Raw genomic sequence first — 22,225 nt, forward strand, 5'->3', positions numbered from 1 at the left:
TTAGACTATCTAAACAAGAATTGAGAAAGACACAGTACAGTGGTACCTCTGGTTACATATGCTTCAGGTTACATACGCTTCAGGTTACAGACTCCGCTAACCCTGAAATAGTACCTCAGGTTAAGAACTTTGCTTCAGGATGAGAACAGAAATCATGCTGTGGCGGCACAGCGGCAGCAGGAGGCCCCATTAGCTAAAGTGGTGCTTCAGGTCAAGAACAGTTTCAGGTTAGGAACAGACCTCCAGAATGAATTAAGTTCTTAACCCGAGGTACCACTGTACTGTAACAATGATGTAAAAAAAAGATTCCTAAGACAAATATAAATATAATAGGGGCTGCCTCTGCTTCTTGATTTGCTAGCCAACTGCACTTACCCAACTTCTGACTATTGCCCCAAATCCCTTCTCTGCCCCCTCTACCTAGACAAGCCCCTTCCCCCAAACCAACACATTCCCTGAACCTTCCCAACCCCTCTTCCCTTACAACTCACCCAAATTTCCCATCCCTCACCCCTCACCCAAACTACTCTTTCTTTTACACCTGTGACAGCAGTAGGGGGTGAAGCTTTTTCTCCCCACCCTCCTTTCTAGGGCAGTGACCACAGAGGGAGCTCAGGAAAGCCTGCCCCACCGTGATCCTTTTAGCCTCGGACATTGGAAGCTGCGAACAGGAGGTGTCGTGATGAGGAAGGAGATGGGGACAGAGGCAGGCAGGCGGGTGGCTGACGCTGGTGGGGAGGCAGGAGAGGGAGCCGATGGACAAGGAGGCAGGAACCGCAGGTGGATGGAGGCAAGCGAGAGGGCAAGTTGCCTGGAAAGGGGAAGGTCTAAGCTGCCCTGTGCTGATCCTTTCAACTGCAGTATAATGACATTCTTACATTTTTGCTAGGGGCTGCCGCCCCGTTCGATCCACCGTCCTCCTGCCTTGCTCCATGTCTTGCATAGATGAGTGAAGCCCAAGTTGCTCGTCCCTGTTTGTCCTTCAGTCGTTTGCATAAACTTGTACAGTTTCTGATCAAATGCCCCAGTTACTGAAAGCTCCTTTACCATTTCTTATTGGTGTGCATGAAAATATCACAAAAGTCTGTGTTTGACATTTCGAGATGGCATAGGAGCTTTAAATTTGACTTCTGCACTCATGCACATTTGCATTTTCCGTTAGCCTAGAGGGATATTGATGTGACCGTGTGCACAATCACATGCTGGGGAGGGATGGGACGACGACTGCTTTTTTATTTTAAAGAAGCGTGCATGATTGTTGAGGTGCATGGCTTACATGAATCCATAGCTGTTAACGTTTCCCTTTTTTTAAGGGAAATTCCCTTATTCCGAATAGGATTCCTCGCAAGAAAAGGGGAAAGTTGACAGCTATTCATGAATCACGTAGCCAAGTCAAAGATGTGGAAAGTCCATGCACAGCTGTCTTTACAAAGTCCAGGAATCCTAGCTGAAAGAATGAAGGATAACTCACATACTGATTCTGTTCTGTGTCCATGGCTAGGTCACTGGGAGCTTCAGAATCGGATGAGAAACTTGGATGGATTTAAGTTCCAGAAGCATTCCTCCTTTAGACCTTCTGCATGCAAAGCACATGCTCTGCTACTGAGCTATGACTCTCCAATCTCATTTTAGGTTTCAACCCCATTTCCTAGAACATCTCTTCTTCCCCTTTAATGGCCATGATGAGAGACAGGCAAATCACCAGTCTTCTATGTGAATGCTGTTATTTGTATATGATCATGTATGTTATTGTCCACAGCTTTGTTGACTGTTTGGAAAGCACACACATGTTTATCATTGCAAAAAATTAAAACGAATTCCTCCCTCTTTAATTAGGCACACAGTGATCTGAAGTGTGACTTTCAAGCTCTCTGTTTCCTTTCGAGTCACATCTACAGCAGATGGTGTATGAAGATGCTTTAGCATTTATAACAAAAACACATAAATCTCTTCTATATTTGGAGAGAGAGAGAGAAAGAGAAATCATCATCATGAATATAGCTCTTTCAGTGTGCAACGTACTTTAAAAGCCCCTTAATTTGTTTGTTCCTAAACAACCGTGTGAACTTATTTACATTTTTATTCTGGGAACGGAAGATGACAGACATTGGTTTTTCTCAAGGCTACATCACAAAAATAATTTTGTACATTTTTTTGTAGTTTAACATGCCATAGCAGGTCCCGAATGATGTGGAAAATGCTTTTGTGTGCCCTCTGTGTTTTGGGCTACAACATCCATTAGTCCCAGCCAACATAGCTGGTGGTCAGGAACAGTGGCGTAGCGTGGGTTGTCAGCACCCGGGGCAAGGCAAGTAATTTGCGCCCCCTAACCCATGAGCCAGGTAGGGGCAGAGAGCTGCGAGTGCGAGTGCGCCCCCCCCCCGATGTTGCGCCCGGTGCAGCCGGCCCCCCCTGCACCCCCACGCTACGCCACTGGTCAGGAATGATGGAAGTTGTAGGCCAATGATTCTAGAAGGCACCAGGTCAGCAAGGCTGTGTTAAGGGCTAGTGAAGAGTGACTCTCATTCCTACATCCCCATAATAAAACATACTGAGTCTGCTTTTTCCTGCTTTTTCCTTGCATCTCATCTTTGCTCATCTTGGCCCGAGTTCATCCTCCTCATTCCTTCCTATGTTCAGACTGATTTCTCCAGTGGTTCAAACCTAAACTTGCCCCGGACTGCCATTTGCAGAACGGCGCCTCAATATCAAGTCTTTCATAAAATAGTTCAATAATAAAGATCTGCTATATGTTTTCAATTTTTGTAATTTCAGAAGGTGGAAAATCAATTTGATAATTTTACTTAAAAGTCTTAGGAGTTTATTATAGTCTATGTTCTTTCTTTTCCATGCCAAATATTCCTGCAGTCCCTCTGATTTCCAATAAACAAAGGATTTAATCGTCTTTAAAATGCCAAACCAGTTTAATAAATTCAATTTTCTTCTACAAAATATTGCTGTATTGATCTTGCCACTCTGTTTTTAATAAGCAGAGACGATACAGAATTGCTTGCTATGAAAGTCTTGGAAAGTAGGGCACAAACTGCTGCAGCAAGCAGCTGACTTCATGCAGTTAATTTATACCACTGTGTAATCCATTGTTTTTCGTAGCTGTTGATATTTGTTTCTGGGGGAATCAGGGGAATACAGTGCCATGTTCTGAAATATTATTTTTTCTGCTACACAGAGTTCTGTCCTTGCTAATGACACCATTTCGGCAGAAGTAAAGAGTCCTAGAGATTGTGGCCAGGATCCAAGGAAAGGAGTTGTTCATGTGGCAGGGACCTCTGCACACAATGGGAAGTGTGCTAGATGTTACCATTCACAGTACCCACTGCCAAAGAAACAAGCCTTTTAATAAACTCAACAGAGGCATATCTCTTTGGCAGCTGACCTGGTATTGTTTGTGGCTACAAGTGATCGACAGGGTGGCTCTGTCTGTCAGCTCCCTCCGCCTTAGTCCCAGTCTTGTGCTTGTACAACTCAGCAGGGAGGAGGAGGAGGACAAAACTATAATTAGCTGTAGCGCCATCTACTGTTGGTCCTCCTGGCTTCCACCTCACCAGTCCCAATGAGCACCAGCTGCTACTGGTAGTCAGCTGCTTCTGCAAACCAGCCCCTTATTCCCAGGTTAGATAGATAGATAGATAGATAGATAGATAGATAGATAGAGAGAGAGAGATAGATAGAGAGATAGAGATAGAGATAGAGATAGAGATAGAGATAGAGATAGAGATAGATAGATGATAGATAGATAGATATAGAGATAGATAGATAGATGATTGATAGATAGATAGATAAATGTTTTTATTAATTTTTGAGAAATCAAGAAACAAATTTAACAAAATAAAACTTGTCGGTTGTTCCATCAGTATTGAAAATAGTCCCAGTGAGTTTCAAAGAGGCCTTAAGACATATAGCATAATAAATCAACTATTTCACTTAGTAAATCTCTCAGAAAACTTCTTGCCTCGAGGTTGAGGCAAACTTACTGCATTTTGGCAGAACAGTGCATGAGATCAGTTTTAACCAGCCTTTGACTAGGCTCAGAAGACCTTGTCAGGTAAAGGTAAAGGGACCCCTGAGAATCATGTCCAGTCATGGACGACTCTGGGGTTGCGGCACTTAGCTTCCGGGTCATGTGGCCAGCATGACTAAGCCGCTTCTGGTGAACCAGAGCAGCGCACGGAAACACCGTTTACCTTCCCGCCGGAGCGGTATCTATTTATCTACTTGCACTTTGATGTGCTTTCAAACTGCTAGGTTGGCAGGAGCAGGGACCGAGCAACGGGAGCTCACCCCGTCGCAGGGATTCGAACTGCCAACCTTCTGATCGGTAAGTCCTAGGCTCTGTGGTTTAACCCACAGCGCCACCCGCGTCCCAGAAGACCTTGTACTTGCCTATAAAATGCCTTCTACTCTCTTCTGGGCAAAATGTTCAGGTGAGACATTTGTGTCCAAGGCAATGCAGCACCTTTTAATTATTTTTTTGGCAACAGCAGCAGAAAGGGACTGAATTCATGGTGCAGATGTAAAGGAGAAGAGGGAGCAAGAAGTGAAAAAGGAAGGACACAGACATATTTTCCGTATCGGTCAAATGTGTACTCTTGTTAGGCATCCCTCTCTCCGAGGGATTGTGCATAAGATCAGACCACATTATATTATTTGCAATTGATTTTTTTATTATTTAAGAAGGGAAGAAAACCTTTTAGAAAATTGATTTGCATCTTTTCAAAGTAGTGTTTTACAACAGTTTAAAGCTTGACTTGCAGCAAGCAAAGCATGAGGGAGCTCTCCAAGGTTCTGTTTCTGCTGGCTCTGGTAGTTTCAGAATGGGGAGAAAAAATACTTTCATTCTTTAAAGTTAGAAATGTCGACATTCCTCTCATAGTCTCACTGCAAAAACTGGGAGGGTAGTTGAGCTTGACTTTCATTGATTAGACAGATATGGGAAGAGATGCTGTTCCGTAAGGGCCGGAATTATTAAGCTCAGTCTGCACACCCACACCCACAAGCACACCATTATTATTATTATTATTATTATTATTATTATTATTATTATTATTATTTATATGCTACCTTTATCTTCTGAGGACCTCAAGGTGGTGTACATGGTTCTCCCCCCCCCCATTCATCCTCACAAGGTAAGGTAATTTAGGCTAAGAGACAGTGACTGGCCCAAGGTTACCCAGTGAGCCTCATGGCTGAGTGGGGATTCAAACCCTGTTCTCCCAGGTCCTAGTCCAACACTCTAACCATTATGCCACACTGGCTGTTAATAGGGGTAGGTCCTGAAATGAGCACATTTTTACTGCAGCCTCTCACCCCTTGCCATCCTTGCATTCCACAAAGAGTCTGCCTCAAGGCAAAATGAATTTTATTGAGGTCAACTTTTGAATCCAACTGTGGAAATCTGCACAGCTTCCCTTCCTCCTCCAGTAGTAGAGAAGGAGAAAGGAGACATGAAAAGAAGGTGGATGCAAAGCCCTCCCATTATGTCAATCTGGCAGGGGAGAGAAATACACTAGTGGAGTTGGCACTTAATTTGCCTGCAGCCTCACCACCTGCCAATTTCTGCCTCATCTGCGACAAGACCAGACCAGCTCTTCTCTTCAATTCTCATGGTATTTTGAGGCAGCCCCCATGCTTGCATCCCACCATATTTCCCCATGCCTTGTACCTTGACCATCAGAGACAGCTGGGCGGTGGGGGCAGGAGGTTACATTAAGAAAAACCCCATTGCACAAATGGAGTTTTGGTCACACTTCTCTTGACCCACTGTGACTAAGTACTTACAATTCCCCAGCCACAGAAAGTCCTTGTGTTCTTGTTTTGCTCTGCTGAAGTAGTGAAGGACCAGGTTGTTAAATAGCGTGCCAAATTCAAAGCTGGCAAGCAGATTCCAGGCTGATATATTTTTTTGTCTGAAAGTCCGTGCTCCTCAAAATGAACTCACACCTGATTCATCTTGAGAAGTCTGTCCATATTTTATAGGCAAAATCTGTCCAAGACTCGAGTGCTGCCCTTGTGTTTATCAAAAATAAAATGCTTTTAGATATTGTGGTATTGTAACCAAAATGCTTTTGTTATATGTTCATTTTTTAAAGGCACAGTTTTCCGCATTTACGTGAGACCTGAGAATCAATAGCATTGGCTTGAGGTTGTGGATTCTAAGAGCTGGTATGGACCAGAATGCTACTTGTGTGTATTTTGCTGGCAAACCCCGCAATCTCTAAATACGATGCTATTCATCTGTATTTAGTATTCAGGAAAGGTTTGCAAGAACAGGACGTAACATGGGAATAAGAGCTGGAAATACAAGAGGACCCAGATTCTAACATTTGCATCAGCACATCTGCCAAGAATCCCAGAGGGATATTCTTGCAGCAGTTGCAAAGCATCATGTACTAGCTTTGTGATGCCTCAACAATGGTCAGAATGCCCCATCTTCTTTGTTACTCCATGTTTGTTGCAGTTGTGAAATCTCAGGACTGTATCCAGGGGAAAAAACTATTATAAATCACCTGTTCATGGAACCATAGCCGCTTGTAGTGTAAAATCTTAATGTCATCTGGCTGGAGAAAATAAGGGGCCATTCTATCGTCCAGCCGTTAGCACTAAACACTTTAAGCTCCACTAGATCTGCAGTAGTCTTCATAGTAACTAACATGCCCAGACTGCTGAATTAATATGGTAATGTGACCATAATAAGGAACTTTATTGTCCCTGAAAGACAGCATGTGGCATATAAACCCCATGGGGTGTTACACTGCATCAGGACACGTTCCATGCCTTTAATTGCTCATGGTACATAATTATCTTATGACTGGCATGACCCTGTGGTGCTTGTATTAGAATTCTCTTTCTCGCTTCCTCTCTTCCATACAGAATGGCACATCCATTATTGAAGCCCATTGTCTTGATCACAGGGAATTGACATATTGTGCTCATTAGCCACTAAAATTGGACTTCATCGTTTCTGTGGTTTTCTCCAGGTATCTCGGAGATGAGCAATTTAGCAAAGTAAACACCCAAACTCTTATTGCAGAGGTAATGATGAACAGCAACAAATAGGACTTTAACTGAAACCTCCCCCGCCCATTTCAATCTGAATTTTCCCCTCCCCTCCTTTTAAAATCCATGATGTTTATGAAACTAGGGCACCTTAGGTGGAGCTTTCTTTCGACTAATTAGCATGGTTCCCCTTTCAAATCCTTCATTCTCCATGAGATGAAAACATTATTTAAATCATTCCATTCATCTTTCATATTTGATCGTTTTCACGCAAACTCCCCCCCCACCCCAATCAAACATTGGATCCATTCTCTGTTGTTCTTCAAAGCTAAGCACTTACATGGCGTCTCTCACTCAGTAAGTGACACATTATCGATAACTCCGTTGCTTAGCTTTAAGTCCTCTTTTTTTTCTGTGAAACTCGGGGCAAATCATTGGATTTTTGCCAGGAAAGCATATCTACTAGAAATATAATTTATCTCATGACCTTCAAGCAATCTGCTGAGACTGCACCCTGAAAACTCAAAGCTGTAGGCTGGAAGTATACTGGAGTCTGGGGACCATATTCACAATTGTTTCAGATGGCTGATACCAGTGCCTTTGCAACTGTAAGTCACAGATTATAGTGGTATCACTTACCCAAAAAGATTATGTTTCTTTCTTTCCTTCTCAGCACAGGGAAGTAAACATAGTATGCATTTAATAACTAGTATGCAATGGGCTCACAGTGCTCTCTGCTGGGTGTGATGAAACACTGCAGGGAACATACCTGAAAAACAGTTTTACAGGCTGTTGTGTTGGCATTTAGGTGCCGTTGGCAAGATCCTATTTGTAATTTTTAAAGAAATCTTGACGCGCTGTAGTGTATGAGCTCTGTGCCCATATGTAACCATGAAGCAGATTCTGGGCAACCAGACTGTTATTTGGCAATATTCTAAATGTATTTGTTGGGAAAATGTCAGTACCTGAACTAACTATCTCAGGAAAGGAGTCTGAGGAACTAGGGCAAGCAGTGATGACAAGAGATGGAGTTCACATATCTAAAATAAACAGATCCACCTGGGAGTTCTTAAAGAAGTCAAATGGGACCTTTCCGATATTCTAACAAGAATGCATAGTAAAGGTAAAGGGACCCCTGACCATTAGGTCCAGTCATGACCGACTCTGGGGTTGCGGTGCTCATCTCGCTTTATTGGCCGAGGGAGCCAGCGTACAGCTTCCGGGTCATGTGGCCAGCATGACTAAACCGCTTCTGGCAAACCAGAGCAGCACATGGAAACACTGTTTACCTTCCCGCTGGAGCGGTACCTACCAGTATTTATCTACTTGCACTTTGACGTGCTTTCGAACTGCTAGGTTGGCAGGAGCAGGGACCAAACAACAGAAGCTCACCCCGTCGCGGGGATTCGAACCACTGACCTTCTGTGTTTTTTTTTAAAGATATTTATTAAAGTTTCAAAAAAGGTTACAAAGAAAAAGTTACAAAATGGAAAAGGAAAAAAAAGGAAAAAAGGAAAAAATACAAAAATACAGAGAAATACAAAGTACAGAAAAATAAATAAAAAACAGTTAAAAACAAATCAATCTTTTCATGTCATATATTTCATTTGCTTGTTTCCCTGACCTCCTCACACCTCCCTTTTTTGTATTCCAGTTCAATTAGTTAGTTCAGCAAACCCTTTCCCTCCTTGTTTTTATCTTAACCCTTTACCTTAATGTGTTATAACTTTACATTCTCACCTAATAACAATCCATTTTTACATACTCCTTTATAACATTGCTGCCAAAACCACTTAATTTCACTCCGACATCAATCTAACATTCCTTAATTTTGCAGTATTTGTCTAAGTAGTCTTTAAATTTCTTCCAATCTTCTTCCACCAACTCTTTTCCCTGGTCTCGGATTCTGCCAGTCATTTCTGCCAGTTCCATATAGTCCATAACCTTCATCTGCCATTCTTCCAGGGTGGGTAAATCTTGTGTCTTCCAATACTTTGCGATGAGTATTCTTGCTGCTGTTGTTGCATACATAAAAAAAGTTCTATCCTTCTTTAACACCAATTGGCCGACCATGCCCAGGAGAAAGGCCTCTGGTTTCTTCAAGAAGGTATATTTAAATACCTTTTTCATTTCATTATATATCATCTCCCAGAAAGCCTTAATCTTTGGGCACGTCCACCAAAGGTGAAAGAATGTACCTTCATTTTCTTTACATTTCCAACATTTGTTATCGGGCAAATGGTATATTTTTGCAAGCTTGACTGGTGTCATGTACCACCTGTATATCATTTTCATAATATTCTCTCTTAAGGCATTGCATGCCGTAAATTTCATACCTGTGGTCCATAACTGTTCCCAGTCAGCCAACATAATATTATGTCCTACATCTTGTGCCCATTTTATCATAGCAGATTTCACCGTTTCATCCTGAGTATTCCATTTCAACAGCAAGTTATACATTCTTGATAGTATCTTAGTTTTGGGATCTAACAGTTCTGTTTCCAATTTTGATTTTTCCACCTGGAAGCCAATTTTCTTGTCTACGAACCACTGACCTTCTGATCGGCAAGTCCTAGGCTCTGTGGTTTAACCCTCACGCCACCCGCATAACTTATCCCTAAGATCAATATTTGTCCCTGTGGACTGGAAGAAGCAGTTTTAAGGAAGTGATGCAAAGGGAATTGCGGGACTTATGGGTGGGTTAGCTTAACGTCTTTTCCAGGAAAATCATCCGACATCATAATGGTGGATTGCAATGTTCATCTGTCACAGTTGGCCTACAGGGGTGGGGACAGAGAAAGATCTGACTCCCAGACCAAAAGTGACCCTCATTTTTGCCTTTGCAATGTAGGGGGAGAAAGATGGCTTCCACTGTGAAGCAATTGTCATCATGTCCCATCATTCCCAAGAGCTTTTGTGGTCCCATTTGGAACATTTGTGCTTGCGGTTGGGGTTCCTTATTGCTCAGATCCTCTGTTTTCTGCCCTCTCAGTCCGTCTCATAGGACAGCAAGGCAGTTTGTATATGAGCAGACCTTTTTTTCTAATTTGGGGGGTGGGGAATCACATGTGAAAATAGAAATGACAGAATGGCCTCTGGAAAAAATGCAAAAGCAGCATGAAAAATAAACTGAACCATTATACACTAAAAACAGTATGAGGAAAGAACAAGAGTTGAGTAAAATGCTGGATTTACAAGTCTTGAGTAAGAGTCTCGAACAAGTTGACAGTGGAAACAATGGATTTGCTTGATCTTAGGAGATAATTTGTTCCAGCCCTTAGTACTGGACTTTCCTCACTGCTTAATCAGTGGACAATTATTATTATTATTATTATTATTATTATTATTATTATTATTATTACTACTACTACTACTATTACTATTATCATTATTTATTATATTTCTATACTGCCCTTCATCCAAGTATCACAGGGTGGTTTCCTATGGCTTTGTCATTTGTGTTTCATACTACTGAAGCAATATTGTTAACAAAAAAAAGTGCCCCAGCTTTTATGGGAAACCCATTCCATATTTAGAGGGGCAAGTCTAAGAGGATAACAAGAATTCCGAACATCCTCCTTCTGTCTACGAGGTTCATTACCGGCAAACCTAAAGAGAGCTCCCAGACTCTGGGGCTGGCACCAGAAGAACATCCCTATATCCATTTACACAGTGTAGCGCTGAACTAAATCAGGTATGAAATCCAAATAGTGAAAAACGATACCTCATTTTTGCTAATGGTTGCTGTTGCATAATTCCTCCTTTAATCTACAGTCTGACTTTTAATAGGAACCAAAGAGCAGCAGTTAATGGCATTCAGTAGCTCGCTCTCCACCCCCCTTTTCTTTCTTTCTTTCTTTCTTTCTTTCTTTCTTTCTTTCTTTCTTTCTTTCTTCCTTCCTTCCTTCCTTCCTTCCTTCCTTCCTTCCTTCCTTTCTTTCTTTTTTTACAAACAAGAACATTTCTCAGATAGCATTTCACTGGACAGGACTGTTGTATGAACGACATGCACTCACTCTGTGCATGTGGTAAATAGAGAGGAATTACATAAATATAGGTAGCATGAGAAATTCTATGCGGTTGCAGTGTTTTAAGAAGTGGGAAACTCCTCAAAGATGGGTTAACATAGTTCTTTGTCCCAAGAAGCAAAACATACTGATCCTGAAGGAGCTTTAGTAACATTTTGTTGTGCTGTTGTAATCCTTCTTTGGGGCTCCCACAGGCTTGGTCATCGTGGGCACAAGATGCTGGTCTAGATTGCCTGATCCAACAGACTCCTCTTATGTTTTTATGTTACGTTGTGTTGTGTTGTGTTGTGTTCTTAAATGAGCAGTTTCCTAAGGAATTATAACTGTCGGAGAACTGAAAATGCTGTACATGAGAGGTTGCAGGTCCACATCTGTTCACCACAACACATTCCACATACATCAGATGTATGCCTGATGAACTCACTGCATCATTCTGAGTGAACAGGCATGCCCCATGTGCTCCAGTGTGGATAACAGTGTTTTTTTCTGGGGGGGGGGGGAATGCAGGGGGATGCATATGCCTAAACATTTTGTGAATCTAACGGGAGAAGAAACCAGCAATTTTAAAAAATTAGTTTCTTCTCTAGCACGGTGAATCCTCAGTTCCGTTGCCACCCCTAATGGCGGCCTCATTTCCCGTCATGGTGTTTCCTGATTCTCAGGTGGAAGCGAACATTTAATGTGTGAAGTAGGAGTTGGAATCCAGCACGGTGATTGGTCAGTTTCGTTGTTACCACCTCCGATAGCGGTTTTATTTCCTTTCCCAGTGTAATGCATGTACTTTTGTCCATTTACTGTATTTATTTTTCGTGTTTTGAACTATAAAATGGTGATTTTCTTGAGTCAAACTGAGAGTAGAAATAAAGCACTGGTGGACACTATTGCTCTGTTCCCAACCAGATGCTTTCAGGATGCAGTTTTTATTAGCAGGAAGATTGCTTGCCTGGAATCCTTTTTTAAAAAATAAATAAAATGTTGTGCACTTTTCTCCAGTCGTTTCAGGCCTTGCCTTTCTCTTCTCAGGTTTTTCTCTCCAAAATTATAATCGCTTATGACATTAACCAATGAAGAGTAATACATATATTTATCACTTTTGCCTAGTCCTCAGATTATTTCACCAAGGCTGACAGAGCCATTTGAGGATCTAGGTTCTCCAAATCCTCTCTAAACTTACATTCGAAATCCAACATTTCATAGCTTGGGTCATGATTAACTTGGCTACTTCGTGCCATGTCAATAAAAACAAGCTCAGCACTGCATACATGGTCACGACAGGTGCCAACTTGAATAAGCAGTTCTGCACATCAAGTGATTTCAGATGTTGAGCGTTTTTCCACCTTTCCAGTTTGGCAATGCCACTCTCTTGTTTTGTTTTAATAAGAAACAGAGCATAAGAGAGTCACAATGGGAGCATTGTGTGGCTCAGCAGCAGCATAAGTGTACTGGATTACCTATACTTCTGCTGATACCGTACTACTCCAGATGGGGCATGGGTGGCACTATGGTCTAAACCACTGAGCCTACTGGGCTTGCTGATAAGAAGGTTGGCAGTTCAAATCTGCACAATGGGGTGAGCTCCCATTGCTCTGTCCCAGCTCCTGCCAACCTAGCAGTTCGAAAGCACACCAATGCAAATAGATAAATAGGTACCACTGCGGCAGGAAGGTAAACGGCGTTTCTGTGTGGTCTGGTTTCCGTCACAGTTTCCCGTTGCACCAGAAGCAGTTTAGTCATGCTGACCACATGACCCAGAAAGCTGTCTGCAGACAAACACTGGCTCCCTTGGCCCATAGTCGCCTTTGACTAGACTTAACCATCCAGGGATCCTTTACCTTTTTTACTCCAGTCAGATGAAAAGGCAACAACTTTAGTCAGCGCTACACAACATGCCCATGCCACAGGGTGATCTTAACAGTCACTCAACCAACTGCATTGGCCATTGCATAAGAGACAGTGGCAGTACATCAATGATGGTATGTGTGTCATCTTCTGAAAGAACACAGGTGTACATTGGAGGGGAAGAGAAAGGTTCTTCATAATGAAAATTGGGGTGCATCCATTTGGCAGCTCCCTGTGCTCTCTGGTTGGCTGAAACTGGAAATGCACCAAGTTGGGCACACACAAAAAAGCAAGTACCTTTTTTATCCTGAGCCAAAAGCATAATCCATGCCATGCAGATTGCACAACCTACATTTGTCCTGCATTTGTTCCCTTTTGTCACGCCACTGCCTTGAGAGCCATGTTCTGTGTCTTGAAATGCAGAAAGAGCTTAGCCTTCTAAAGGACGCAGATTTATTTTGTACCCTAGTTTGTTCCCTGCACAATTTTTATCTGTAGACAAAGGATGTTATTGTGAATGAAGAACTCTATTGTATGCACAGCAATGGTAGACCTTGACATTTGTGTTAGAGACACATTCGAGCAACACGGAATGCTGAATAAAACTCAACAAGAATCCAAACAGACGGTTGTATCAGGTGGCTTTCCATATATGGCTGGTGATTGGAGGCTCAAGACCTAAAAAATATAGCTTGGGAGCCAATGTTTTAAGAATATTTAGAAGTTCTATTCAGGTGTTCATTTCAGGGTGACACTGGTAGGCCAAGTCCAGCACATCACTTCTCCTGTCTTTACAGTCCTCCATGAGTAGAAGAGCAAACTTCTCTACTTGTGGACACTCCCTGTATGATTTAAAACCCCACATGATTTACTGTTGGCCAGCTTTTTGCAACCTTGAGTTCCCAGATATTGTTGTTGTTGTTTAGTCGTGTCCGACTCTTCGTGACCCCATGGACCAGAGCACGCCAGGCACTTCTGTCTTCCACTGCCTCCCGCAGTTTGCTCAAACTCATGCTGGTAGCTTCAAGAACACTATCCAACCATCTCGTCCTCTGTCGTCCCCTTCTCCTTGTGCCCTCCATATTTCTCAACATCAGGGTCTTTTCTAGGGAGTCTTCTCTTCTCATGAGGTGGCCAAAGTATTGGAGCCTCAGCTTCACGATCTGTCTTTCCAGTGAGCACTCAGAGCTGATTTCCTTAAGAATGGAGAGGTTTGATCTTCTTGCAGTCCATGGGACTCTCAAGAGTCTCCTGCAGCACCATAATTCAAAAGCATCAATTCTTCGGCGATCAGCCTTCTTTATGGTCCAGCTTTCACTTCCATACATCACTACTGGGAAAACCATAGCTTTTACTATATGGACCTTTGTCAGCAAGGTGATGTCTCTGCTTTTTAAGATGCTGTCTAGGTTTGTCATTGCTTTTCTCCCAAGAAGCAGGTGTCTTTTAATTTCATGGCTGCTGTCACCACCTACAGTGATCATGGAGCCCAAGAAAGTAAAATCTCTCACTGCCTCCATTTCTTCCCCTTCTATTTGCCAGGAGGTGATGGTCCCAGATATTACTGGACTCCAACTCCCATCATCCCTAGCCAGCAAGGCCAATGGTCAGGGACAACGGGACAACAACATCTGGGGATCCAAGGCTGGGAAAGGCTACTCTAGGCCTTTGCCCAGAAATCATCCTACGCTAAAATAGACCTCAATGTAATATCAGTGTCTGCTTCATTGTGTTACATAATATATTTTGCAGCCTAAGTCAACCTTATGAAGGCTTACCATGGCCAATGAAAATGCTATGTTAATGGTACTTTATATATGTACTTTCCATGGGTACTTATAATTTTGAGGCTATTGCCAGGCTCACCCTCCAGTTCAACTGCATATGTACTGTTTGAAGCCTGCAAGTTAGTGGCAGCTGCCTTGGCAATCAAAAGAAGGGGAGCAAATTGGTCAAGGCTGGACCACAATGGAAGCTGGTACACTAGCTTTTTCCAACTTAGTAGAAGATGGTGGGCTAAATTTTCCATCATCCCTGACTATTGCCCATGTTGGCTGAAGCTGATGGGAGCTATAATCGAAAACATCTGGGGGGCACCAAGTTGGAGAATGCTGCTCTATCCTTGCAGTTGCAGTCCATTTTTAAGCATGCTTGGAGGAAACTGAGCATTTGGACTGATCTCACTGTGCTTTCATGGTACAAAAACTGCCTTGGTTGCCATGATTGATGACATTTGTTGTTAAAGAGATAGCAGGAGGCCAACTCTGCTCATTCTCCTTGACTTCTATTGCTTTTGATGCCACTGACACAGTAGTCTCCTGGGCTGACTCCAAGACGTAGGGTGGCACCACTGTCTCATGATGGTTCCATTCCTACTTTCAGATAGTAGCAGATAGGGACAGCTATTTCCTGGCACCATGAGAATTAACCTGTTAAATTTTGCACAAGTCCATTCTTTCCTGCCTCCCATCAGTGCTGCTTAACATCTGTATGAAGCCACTGGGAGATGTGATCAGGAGTTTTGGGGTGAGGTGTCTTCAGCATGTGGATGACACACCCAGGTCTATCTTTCCATACCTCCTGCATCAGGAAGGGCAGTTCAGGGAGTGGAACCCACTGAGGTCATCTTGCTCAAGGGCCCTCCAGAACCTACAGCTGGTGCTGAGAACTTTGTCCCAGGAACAAAGTCCAGAGAAAACCCATGTAAACTGAAACTTATGGAACACACCTGTCAGTCCTTGCAGTATGATGTTCCAGGGACTCTAGCGAAGCAAACTGAGATCAGCAGTCACTCGAACAGAGTTGTAGCTCTCTAGAACAGGCTAGCAAGCCAAGCAGACTGATCAGGCAAAAGCAAGTTTCCATGGGGCAAGTGGAAAAGAGTACTGATGCAGATCGCTGCCTGGATGTCTTAGGAATACTTCCTAAATTGCCCCAGAGTGTAGCTGGTCAAGAGAGCTACACTTAGGGTACTCTTTTGTGTATGTTGCAAGCTCTCCCTTATAATCCACAGAGAGATATTAGGTTTGCGTTAGTACTCCGATTGAACCATTTTTTTAAAAAGAAAGCAAGGGTAGCCTAATTTAAGTTTTGCACCCAGCAGAGTAAGTAATGGGTTTTTGAATATATTTCAAGAGCATTCAAAAGTGAATTAAACATTTAGCAATGTGCCGTTTCAAAATAGCAAACTGCCTTTTCAACCAATGAGGGGTGCTCAGTTGCTCAGCGTTTTAGAGCTCGGATTCAGTGAAGCAAGCCCTCATTGAAATATTAAAGCAAATCTGATATTTGTTTACTACACATACAAATATCAAGGTAATAAACTAGAGGGCAAGCACAAAGCTCCGCGACTTGTGGGGCTCCCCAACTCCAAGCATTAATAAATGACTTTATGTGACAAATAGAAACTTTTCACACTCTTCCTTTGAAATTAGAAACAGGATGTGAAGTACCTGTGTCGATATGATGATGCAGAACTCTGGATGGCCAACCTTAACTTCTATCACAGCATCTCTATAATGCAACTTTTTTTTCTTACAAGGGAATGAGCAACAACAGAACAAGACCTTTGAGCACAGTAATTGCTATTACGGGTAAAATGACACAGCGGCACGGTTAATGATTATGGTGCGTGATGTACTAACTATAGAGTATCATATGTAATTGTCAAGACACTCCTTTCAAATTAAAGCTCAACAAAGCATACTATGCTATAGTTCCCGCTATTTAATACAAATTAGCATAATTTAAATGTACGGTTTGTATCCAGCCTGGTGATTTATTATTTTTATTTTCCTAACAACTGCTGAGAAGAAAAATGATTATTACCTTGAACTCGAGCAAGAAGGAATTGTACAATCCACTAGGAAGAAAAGTCTCCAGCATGCGTCTTAGTGGCATGAATGGGTGCTATACAGGAGCACTGTTTTTATTATACTCTTTAGATGCAATTTCATTTTTTTTAGATGCAATTTCATTTTTTTCATTTTTTCCTTTCAGTCTCAGAGTCTTTGGTCTGATTGTCAGCAAACAAACATACAGGCAACACCCTGGTTTTATTGACTGGGAAATCATCAGGGACAGGATGGGTCATAAAAGGTCTTCTGCAAAATTTTATTTTTCCATAAAGGAAAATAATAATAATAATAATAATAATAATAATAATAATAATAATAATATACACCATCCATCTGACTGGGTTTCCCCAGCCACTCTGGGTGGCTTCCAACAAAGTATTAAAATACAGTGGTCTGTTAAACATTAAAAGCTTCCCTAAACAGGGCTGCCTTCAGATGTCTTCTAAAAGTCTGGTAGTTGTTGTTCTCTTTGACATCTAGTGGGAGGGCGTTCCACAGGGCAGGAGCCACTACCGAGAAGGCCCTCTGCCTGGTTCCCTGTAACTTGGCTTCTCGCAGTGAGGGAACCGCCAGAAGGCCCTTGGCTGGACCTCAGTGTCCAAAATGAAATCTTTAGTCTCAAGTCTCTGAAAATCTTTAAATGAAGCGAGGTACCAGACTTTGTATGATGAAAGACAAGATGTGAAGCTTTGTGTATTCAACCAATACTGTCCAACACTGAACAGTGATTCCGGATACTGACTACTGTTTCATAGAATTCTTTGTCAGTGTGGTGGGAAGATATAGAATTGCTTCATAAACCCATCTTATTTCGAATGAATATATGTAAATGAAAATATCAAGTGCTGTGGAACAGTGCTCATGTAGTCATTTAAAGATTTTCAGAGACTTTGAGACTAAAGATTTCATTTTGGACTTGTTATGGTTTGAAGGGATTCTATAAAAAAATTGTCTATTGCATATGTACATGGTCATAGTGTTGCCTAGACATTGCTGACTATTTCCTTTAAATGCAGAACTTCCAACCAAGATGAGGATTGTAATAGTTAGATTTGTCTCTGAATTAGATGAGTCGGAGGAAGAGATGTGAACCACCCATGTTGTAGCAACTGTTGTGGAACAGATAGGTGTGGCTTGCCAGAAGGAGCCCAGCTACTACAGTAGCTTCCGGTCAGATGGGTCACTCTTGCTTACTGGGAGGGTAAAAAGGGACAAGGCAGAAAATGCACCCGCTGAAACAATGCGTTTTCACCATAGTGATCTCCCTCCCACTCCTGGAAAGCTAGTGTACTTCCAGGAAGTTAGTGTAGTGACTTTGCCCGCCCACTAGCAACTGACTTCTAGGGACAGAAGTGTTGCCCTCAGCGATGGCAAGGAGGATGTAAGGTTACCACATGTTTTTGAATCTGTATATTTGCAAAGCTAGTCTACTCTGCTTTTAGCCAATTGTTTTTTTATAAATTTTTCAGTGAGAATAAATGAGTTGAATCTTTGATATGTTTAAATGCAATGTAAATAATTAATCCTTCCAATGAAATATTCCCTTTTCTCGGGCCCAAAATCCAGTAATGAAGTCATTATTCAAGTCTCGTATAAAGGATACTTTCAAACTCCTACTTATTTAGAAGCACACTAATCGCAGTTATTGTGTTCCTCACACACTTCCGGCTAAAGTGTGTGTATATATCTTACATATTTTGCATGAAATATGTATACTTACTAAAATAATTCAATATATAATGTAATGCTCAAAGCAGGGAAATGAAGCCCTTATGGGTTTGTGAATTTCCTCGCAGCCTTTTTTAAAAAAAATTTAGATCAACAGGAGATAGTTAAAAGTAAAAACAAACAAAAACCAAAACTAAATAAATTTCAACCTCGAAGCAAGCCAAGACTTGCAAAGTTCATGCTTTTTCTTCCCCACTTCCATTTTGTTTAGGTCAGTGGGACAATGTATAACACAGGAAGGCATGTTTCTCTGCGACTGGACAAAGAACATTTGGTCAACATCTCTGGAGGACCCATGACATACAGCCACCGATTGGAAGAGATCCGGTTACACTTTGGAAGCGAAGACAGTCAGGGATCAGAACACCTTCTGAATGGACAAGCTTTCTCTGGAGAGGTATGTCAATATGCTTTAAGCTCTGCAGAGAATTTTATTTTATTTATTTTTAAAGATCCCTGGGGAGCTGACTTGCTCATGTTTCTATCCTCAGCACAGGATTTCTGCACTTTGCGAAATACAGAAACCATCAGTTATGTAATGGGAACACAGAAATTCTGCAACTAGAATACACTATGCACATTTAACTAAGCTTGCTTATTGTTCTATTTTTCATGCAGTTTGCTTGGTTTTCTTTCTGGAATCAGAATTTCTGAACTTTGCACTTCTGTGCAGGATTTCTGCACTTTGCGAAATACAGAAACCATCAGTTATGTAATGGAAACATAGAAATTCTGTAACTAGAATACACTATGCACATTTAGCTACACTTGCTTATTGTTCTATTTTTCATGCAGCTTGCTTGGTTTTCTTTCTGGGATCAGTCGCTTTGCCCCTGGTGACAAGGATGTGCTTATTGCAACTCAAAACCATGGAAAGAAATAGTTAAAGGGTGTACAGAGGTGGGCCTGTTGCTTTCAAACTGTGTTCCCTGGAAGCTTATCAGGGGTTCCTCAAAGAGAAGATCAGCAATGGGTGTGTGGTGGGCCAACTCCCCAGCAAGACAGCTTGCCAACCACAACCAATATCTCTCTGCAGAAGCAGAGCTACCTGCTCTGGCACCCGGAGCGGTGCATATGCTGTGCACCCGGGGGCATGGGCCATGGGGCGGGGCGAGCGTCTCAGGGGCAAGCTGCCCATGGGGGTAGAGCAAGCCACCCATTGGGGGTGGAGCGAGCCACCCATGGCAGGCTGCTTCCTGGGCGGGGAGGAGGGAGCCATGCTGCTTTGCCAGCAGCCTTCCTCCCTTCCCTCTTCCTTTTGACAGCTCGAGGGAGGCTTCCAGTGTGGTATAGTGGTTAAGAGTGGTGGACTCGTAATCTGGTGAACCAGGTTCGCTTCCCCGCTCTTCCACATGCAGCTGCTGGGTGACCTTGGGCTAGTCACACTTCTCTGAAATCTCTCAGCCCCACTCACCTCACAGAGTGTTTGTTGTGGGGGAGGAAGGGAAAGGAGAATGTTAGCCGCTTTGAGACTCCTTCGGGTAGTGATAAAGCGGGATATCAAATCCAAACTATTCTTCTTCTTCTTCTTCCCCCCTCCCCAGGAAGCAGCCTGGGAATGGGGGACAATAGCAAGCCACCTGCCCACGACTCCCAAGCCTTCCCTGAGCTGTCAAAACAAAGGGGGAAGGCCGCTGGCAAAGCGGCGCAGCTCCGCCCCTTCCCCCGATGGCTCGGATAGGCAGTGAGTTGAATGTCACCCCCCTCAGTGATGACACCCAGGGTGGACTGCCTCCACCAATCCCCCTTCCTCTGCCCTAACTCTCTGCAATCTACAGCTACTGGTTCTCCCCATCACCCAGTGTTAGTTGAGAATGCACCCAATAGGCTTCAGCTGTGCCCTTGAATATACCCAAGATTCCTCTGCAGGACACAGCAGAGCATTCCTGAGCAGACATGTTGATGTGGAAGACTAAAGACAGGACACTGGGGTGGAAGGCAAAGAGTCATTGCTGTAGAGTCAAGTGCCTTTCTAATTTCAGAGGTCTTGCCATTTTACAGCAGGAAACACAATAGTTTCTATGCATTTTAATAGGTCTATCTATAGACTCTCAGGGTGGTTTTTGTTTGTTTGTTCTTCACAAGCAAAGAAGGACCCGTAATGAAATCAATCAAGATAATCTCTTGCCTCAGAGAAATGAGTGGGATTTGTATGCTTATCTTACTTGTTTCAGTGAAGCTTTCAGTCTGCACCAGAGCTCTGGGCAGTCTTGTCAGGAATCCAGTCCACCCAAAGAGCATCAGGAGAGGAGGCTGGCATCTGCCCATATTTAGTATGGGACCCAGCAAACCATCAGATGGAAGGTCATGCTAGAACAGAAGTCCAGCCAGCCATTAAGTAAACAGGCCTATCATAATGCTGGAAGATTTGTACTCAGAGGGATTGGAGGAGGGTGCATCAGGCATAGTCAACAGAGGGATGTGGTGTTGTGGTGCTGCCCTCCCAACAACAGCAGCATTGCTGCTTAGTGGGGTGTGACGTTAACATATGAGAGTGCTGGAGGTGAAATAGTTAAACAGGTTACCCAGAGGTGGAGTCAGAGGGACTATAAAACCAGCTCTGGGAGGGGCGAAGGGGGAGTTCTTTGGGAGTTGGGTGGTTGGTTGGAGTGGGAGTGAATTGGGATAAAGTCAGTGGGTAGGTTGAGTTAGTGTCGTGAAATAAGCTGCATCAGGAACAGTTAGGGGCTAGGAAGACAAGTAAATATCTGAGAGCTGGTTTAGAGAGTGAGAGCAGGTAACGGAAGTTATAGGACTGGATAGGCACCCCATGATTGTAATTGACTGATACCATTTATGAAACGACATGCTTGTTAATCTGCAATAAATAAACAGAATTTTATGTTCCAATTTAACCCTGACTGGACTCAGTATTGTACCAGGTAGGGCCTGGGTGGTGGCAGAGAGAAATAAAGTGGTGGCACAGGGATCAATAGACGGTGAAACGTCCGGGGACTCTGTGTGATTGCTACATGGGGCAGTTCAGGGCAGTGGTCAAGTCCCAGACTCAATATGGACTTTAGTGGATTGAGTCTAGAGAAGAAGCAGTGAGTCAGATGACCTTGGAGGGGGAAGTCTGCTGAGACAATCAAGATGGTTCCAATAAGCAGGAAGGTGGAGATCTTTATGAGATTTTACAGCCAGCCATGGGTCATCAGGGGCTAGGAGAAATCAGTGGGTGAGGTCAAATGTATTGTTTAGATGAGAGACCCCAGCCTGTTTCTAATGCTTTTAGGATGTTGGTTTCATGCATCAGGAGAAACCGGGAATGTGTTTGTTCATTCACTCATTCATTCATATACCATGATCTAGAAGAATTTAAAAGAAGGGTTCAGGGTAATGCAATTGATCATAAACATCATAAAACAATATTAAAAAATGCAGTATTCCAGTTTCCTGAACCCCCACAGTGACCAGCAAAATACCTCAGCCGATATCAGTGGTCAGGGAATGCTTTGTTGAGCAGGATGTTCCTCAGCAAAAAAATATAAAGCGGTCGGTTCCTGGTTTAAGGTCTGCTGGACCCCAGTATATGATCATGAGCCGTTCCCAATAGGATGTGCCTGAGAGCACAAACAAATATGGTAATAAGAGACGTACATCCTCTTACAAATATGTACAAAAGGCTCTTTCAATATCCTGTTGTTATTCTTTCTGATGCACCAAAAGGTTCTAGCAATGCAGGAGTTTATTCTGCTGAAGATGAATAGCCGCTCTGCAGCCTATGCCATCTATCACCAAGTAGTGATAAGTCAATTA

General features: G+C 42.8%; 1 protein-coding gene across 4 annotated transcripts in view; it reads left to right on the forward strand.

The window, feature by feature from the left end:
• Positions 1-22,225, forward strand: part of CA10 (carbonic anhydrase 10) — a 354,321-nt gene that overhangs the window by 262,890 nt on the left and 69,206 nt on the right. For all 4 annotated transcript variants that reach the window (XM_083598944.1, XM_083598945.1, XM_083598946.1 and 1 more), the window contains one exon: positions 18,678-18,863. In XM_083598944.1, the coding sequence (XP_083455070.1) occupies positions 18,678-18,863 (186 nt within the window). The remainder of the gene's footprint in view (positions 1-18,677; positions 18,864-22,225) is intronic.

The sequence above is a fragment of the Podarcis filfolensis genome (assembly GCF_964270895.1).
Source record: "Podarcis filfolensis genome assembly, chromosome: 2".
Taxonomy (NCBI): domain Eukaryota; kingdom Metazoa; phylum Chordata; class Lepidosauria; order Squamata; family Lacertidae; genus Podarcis; species Podarcis filfolensis.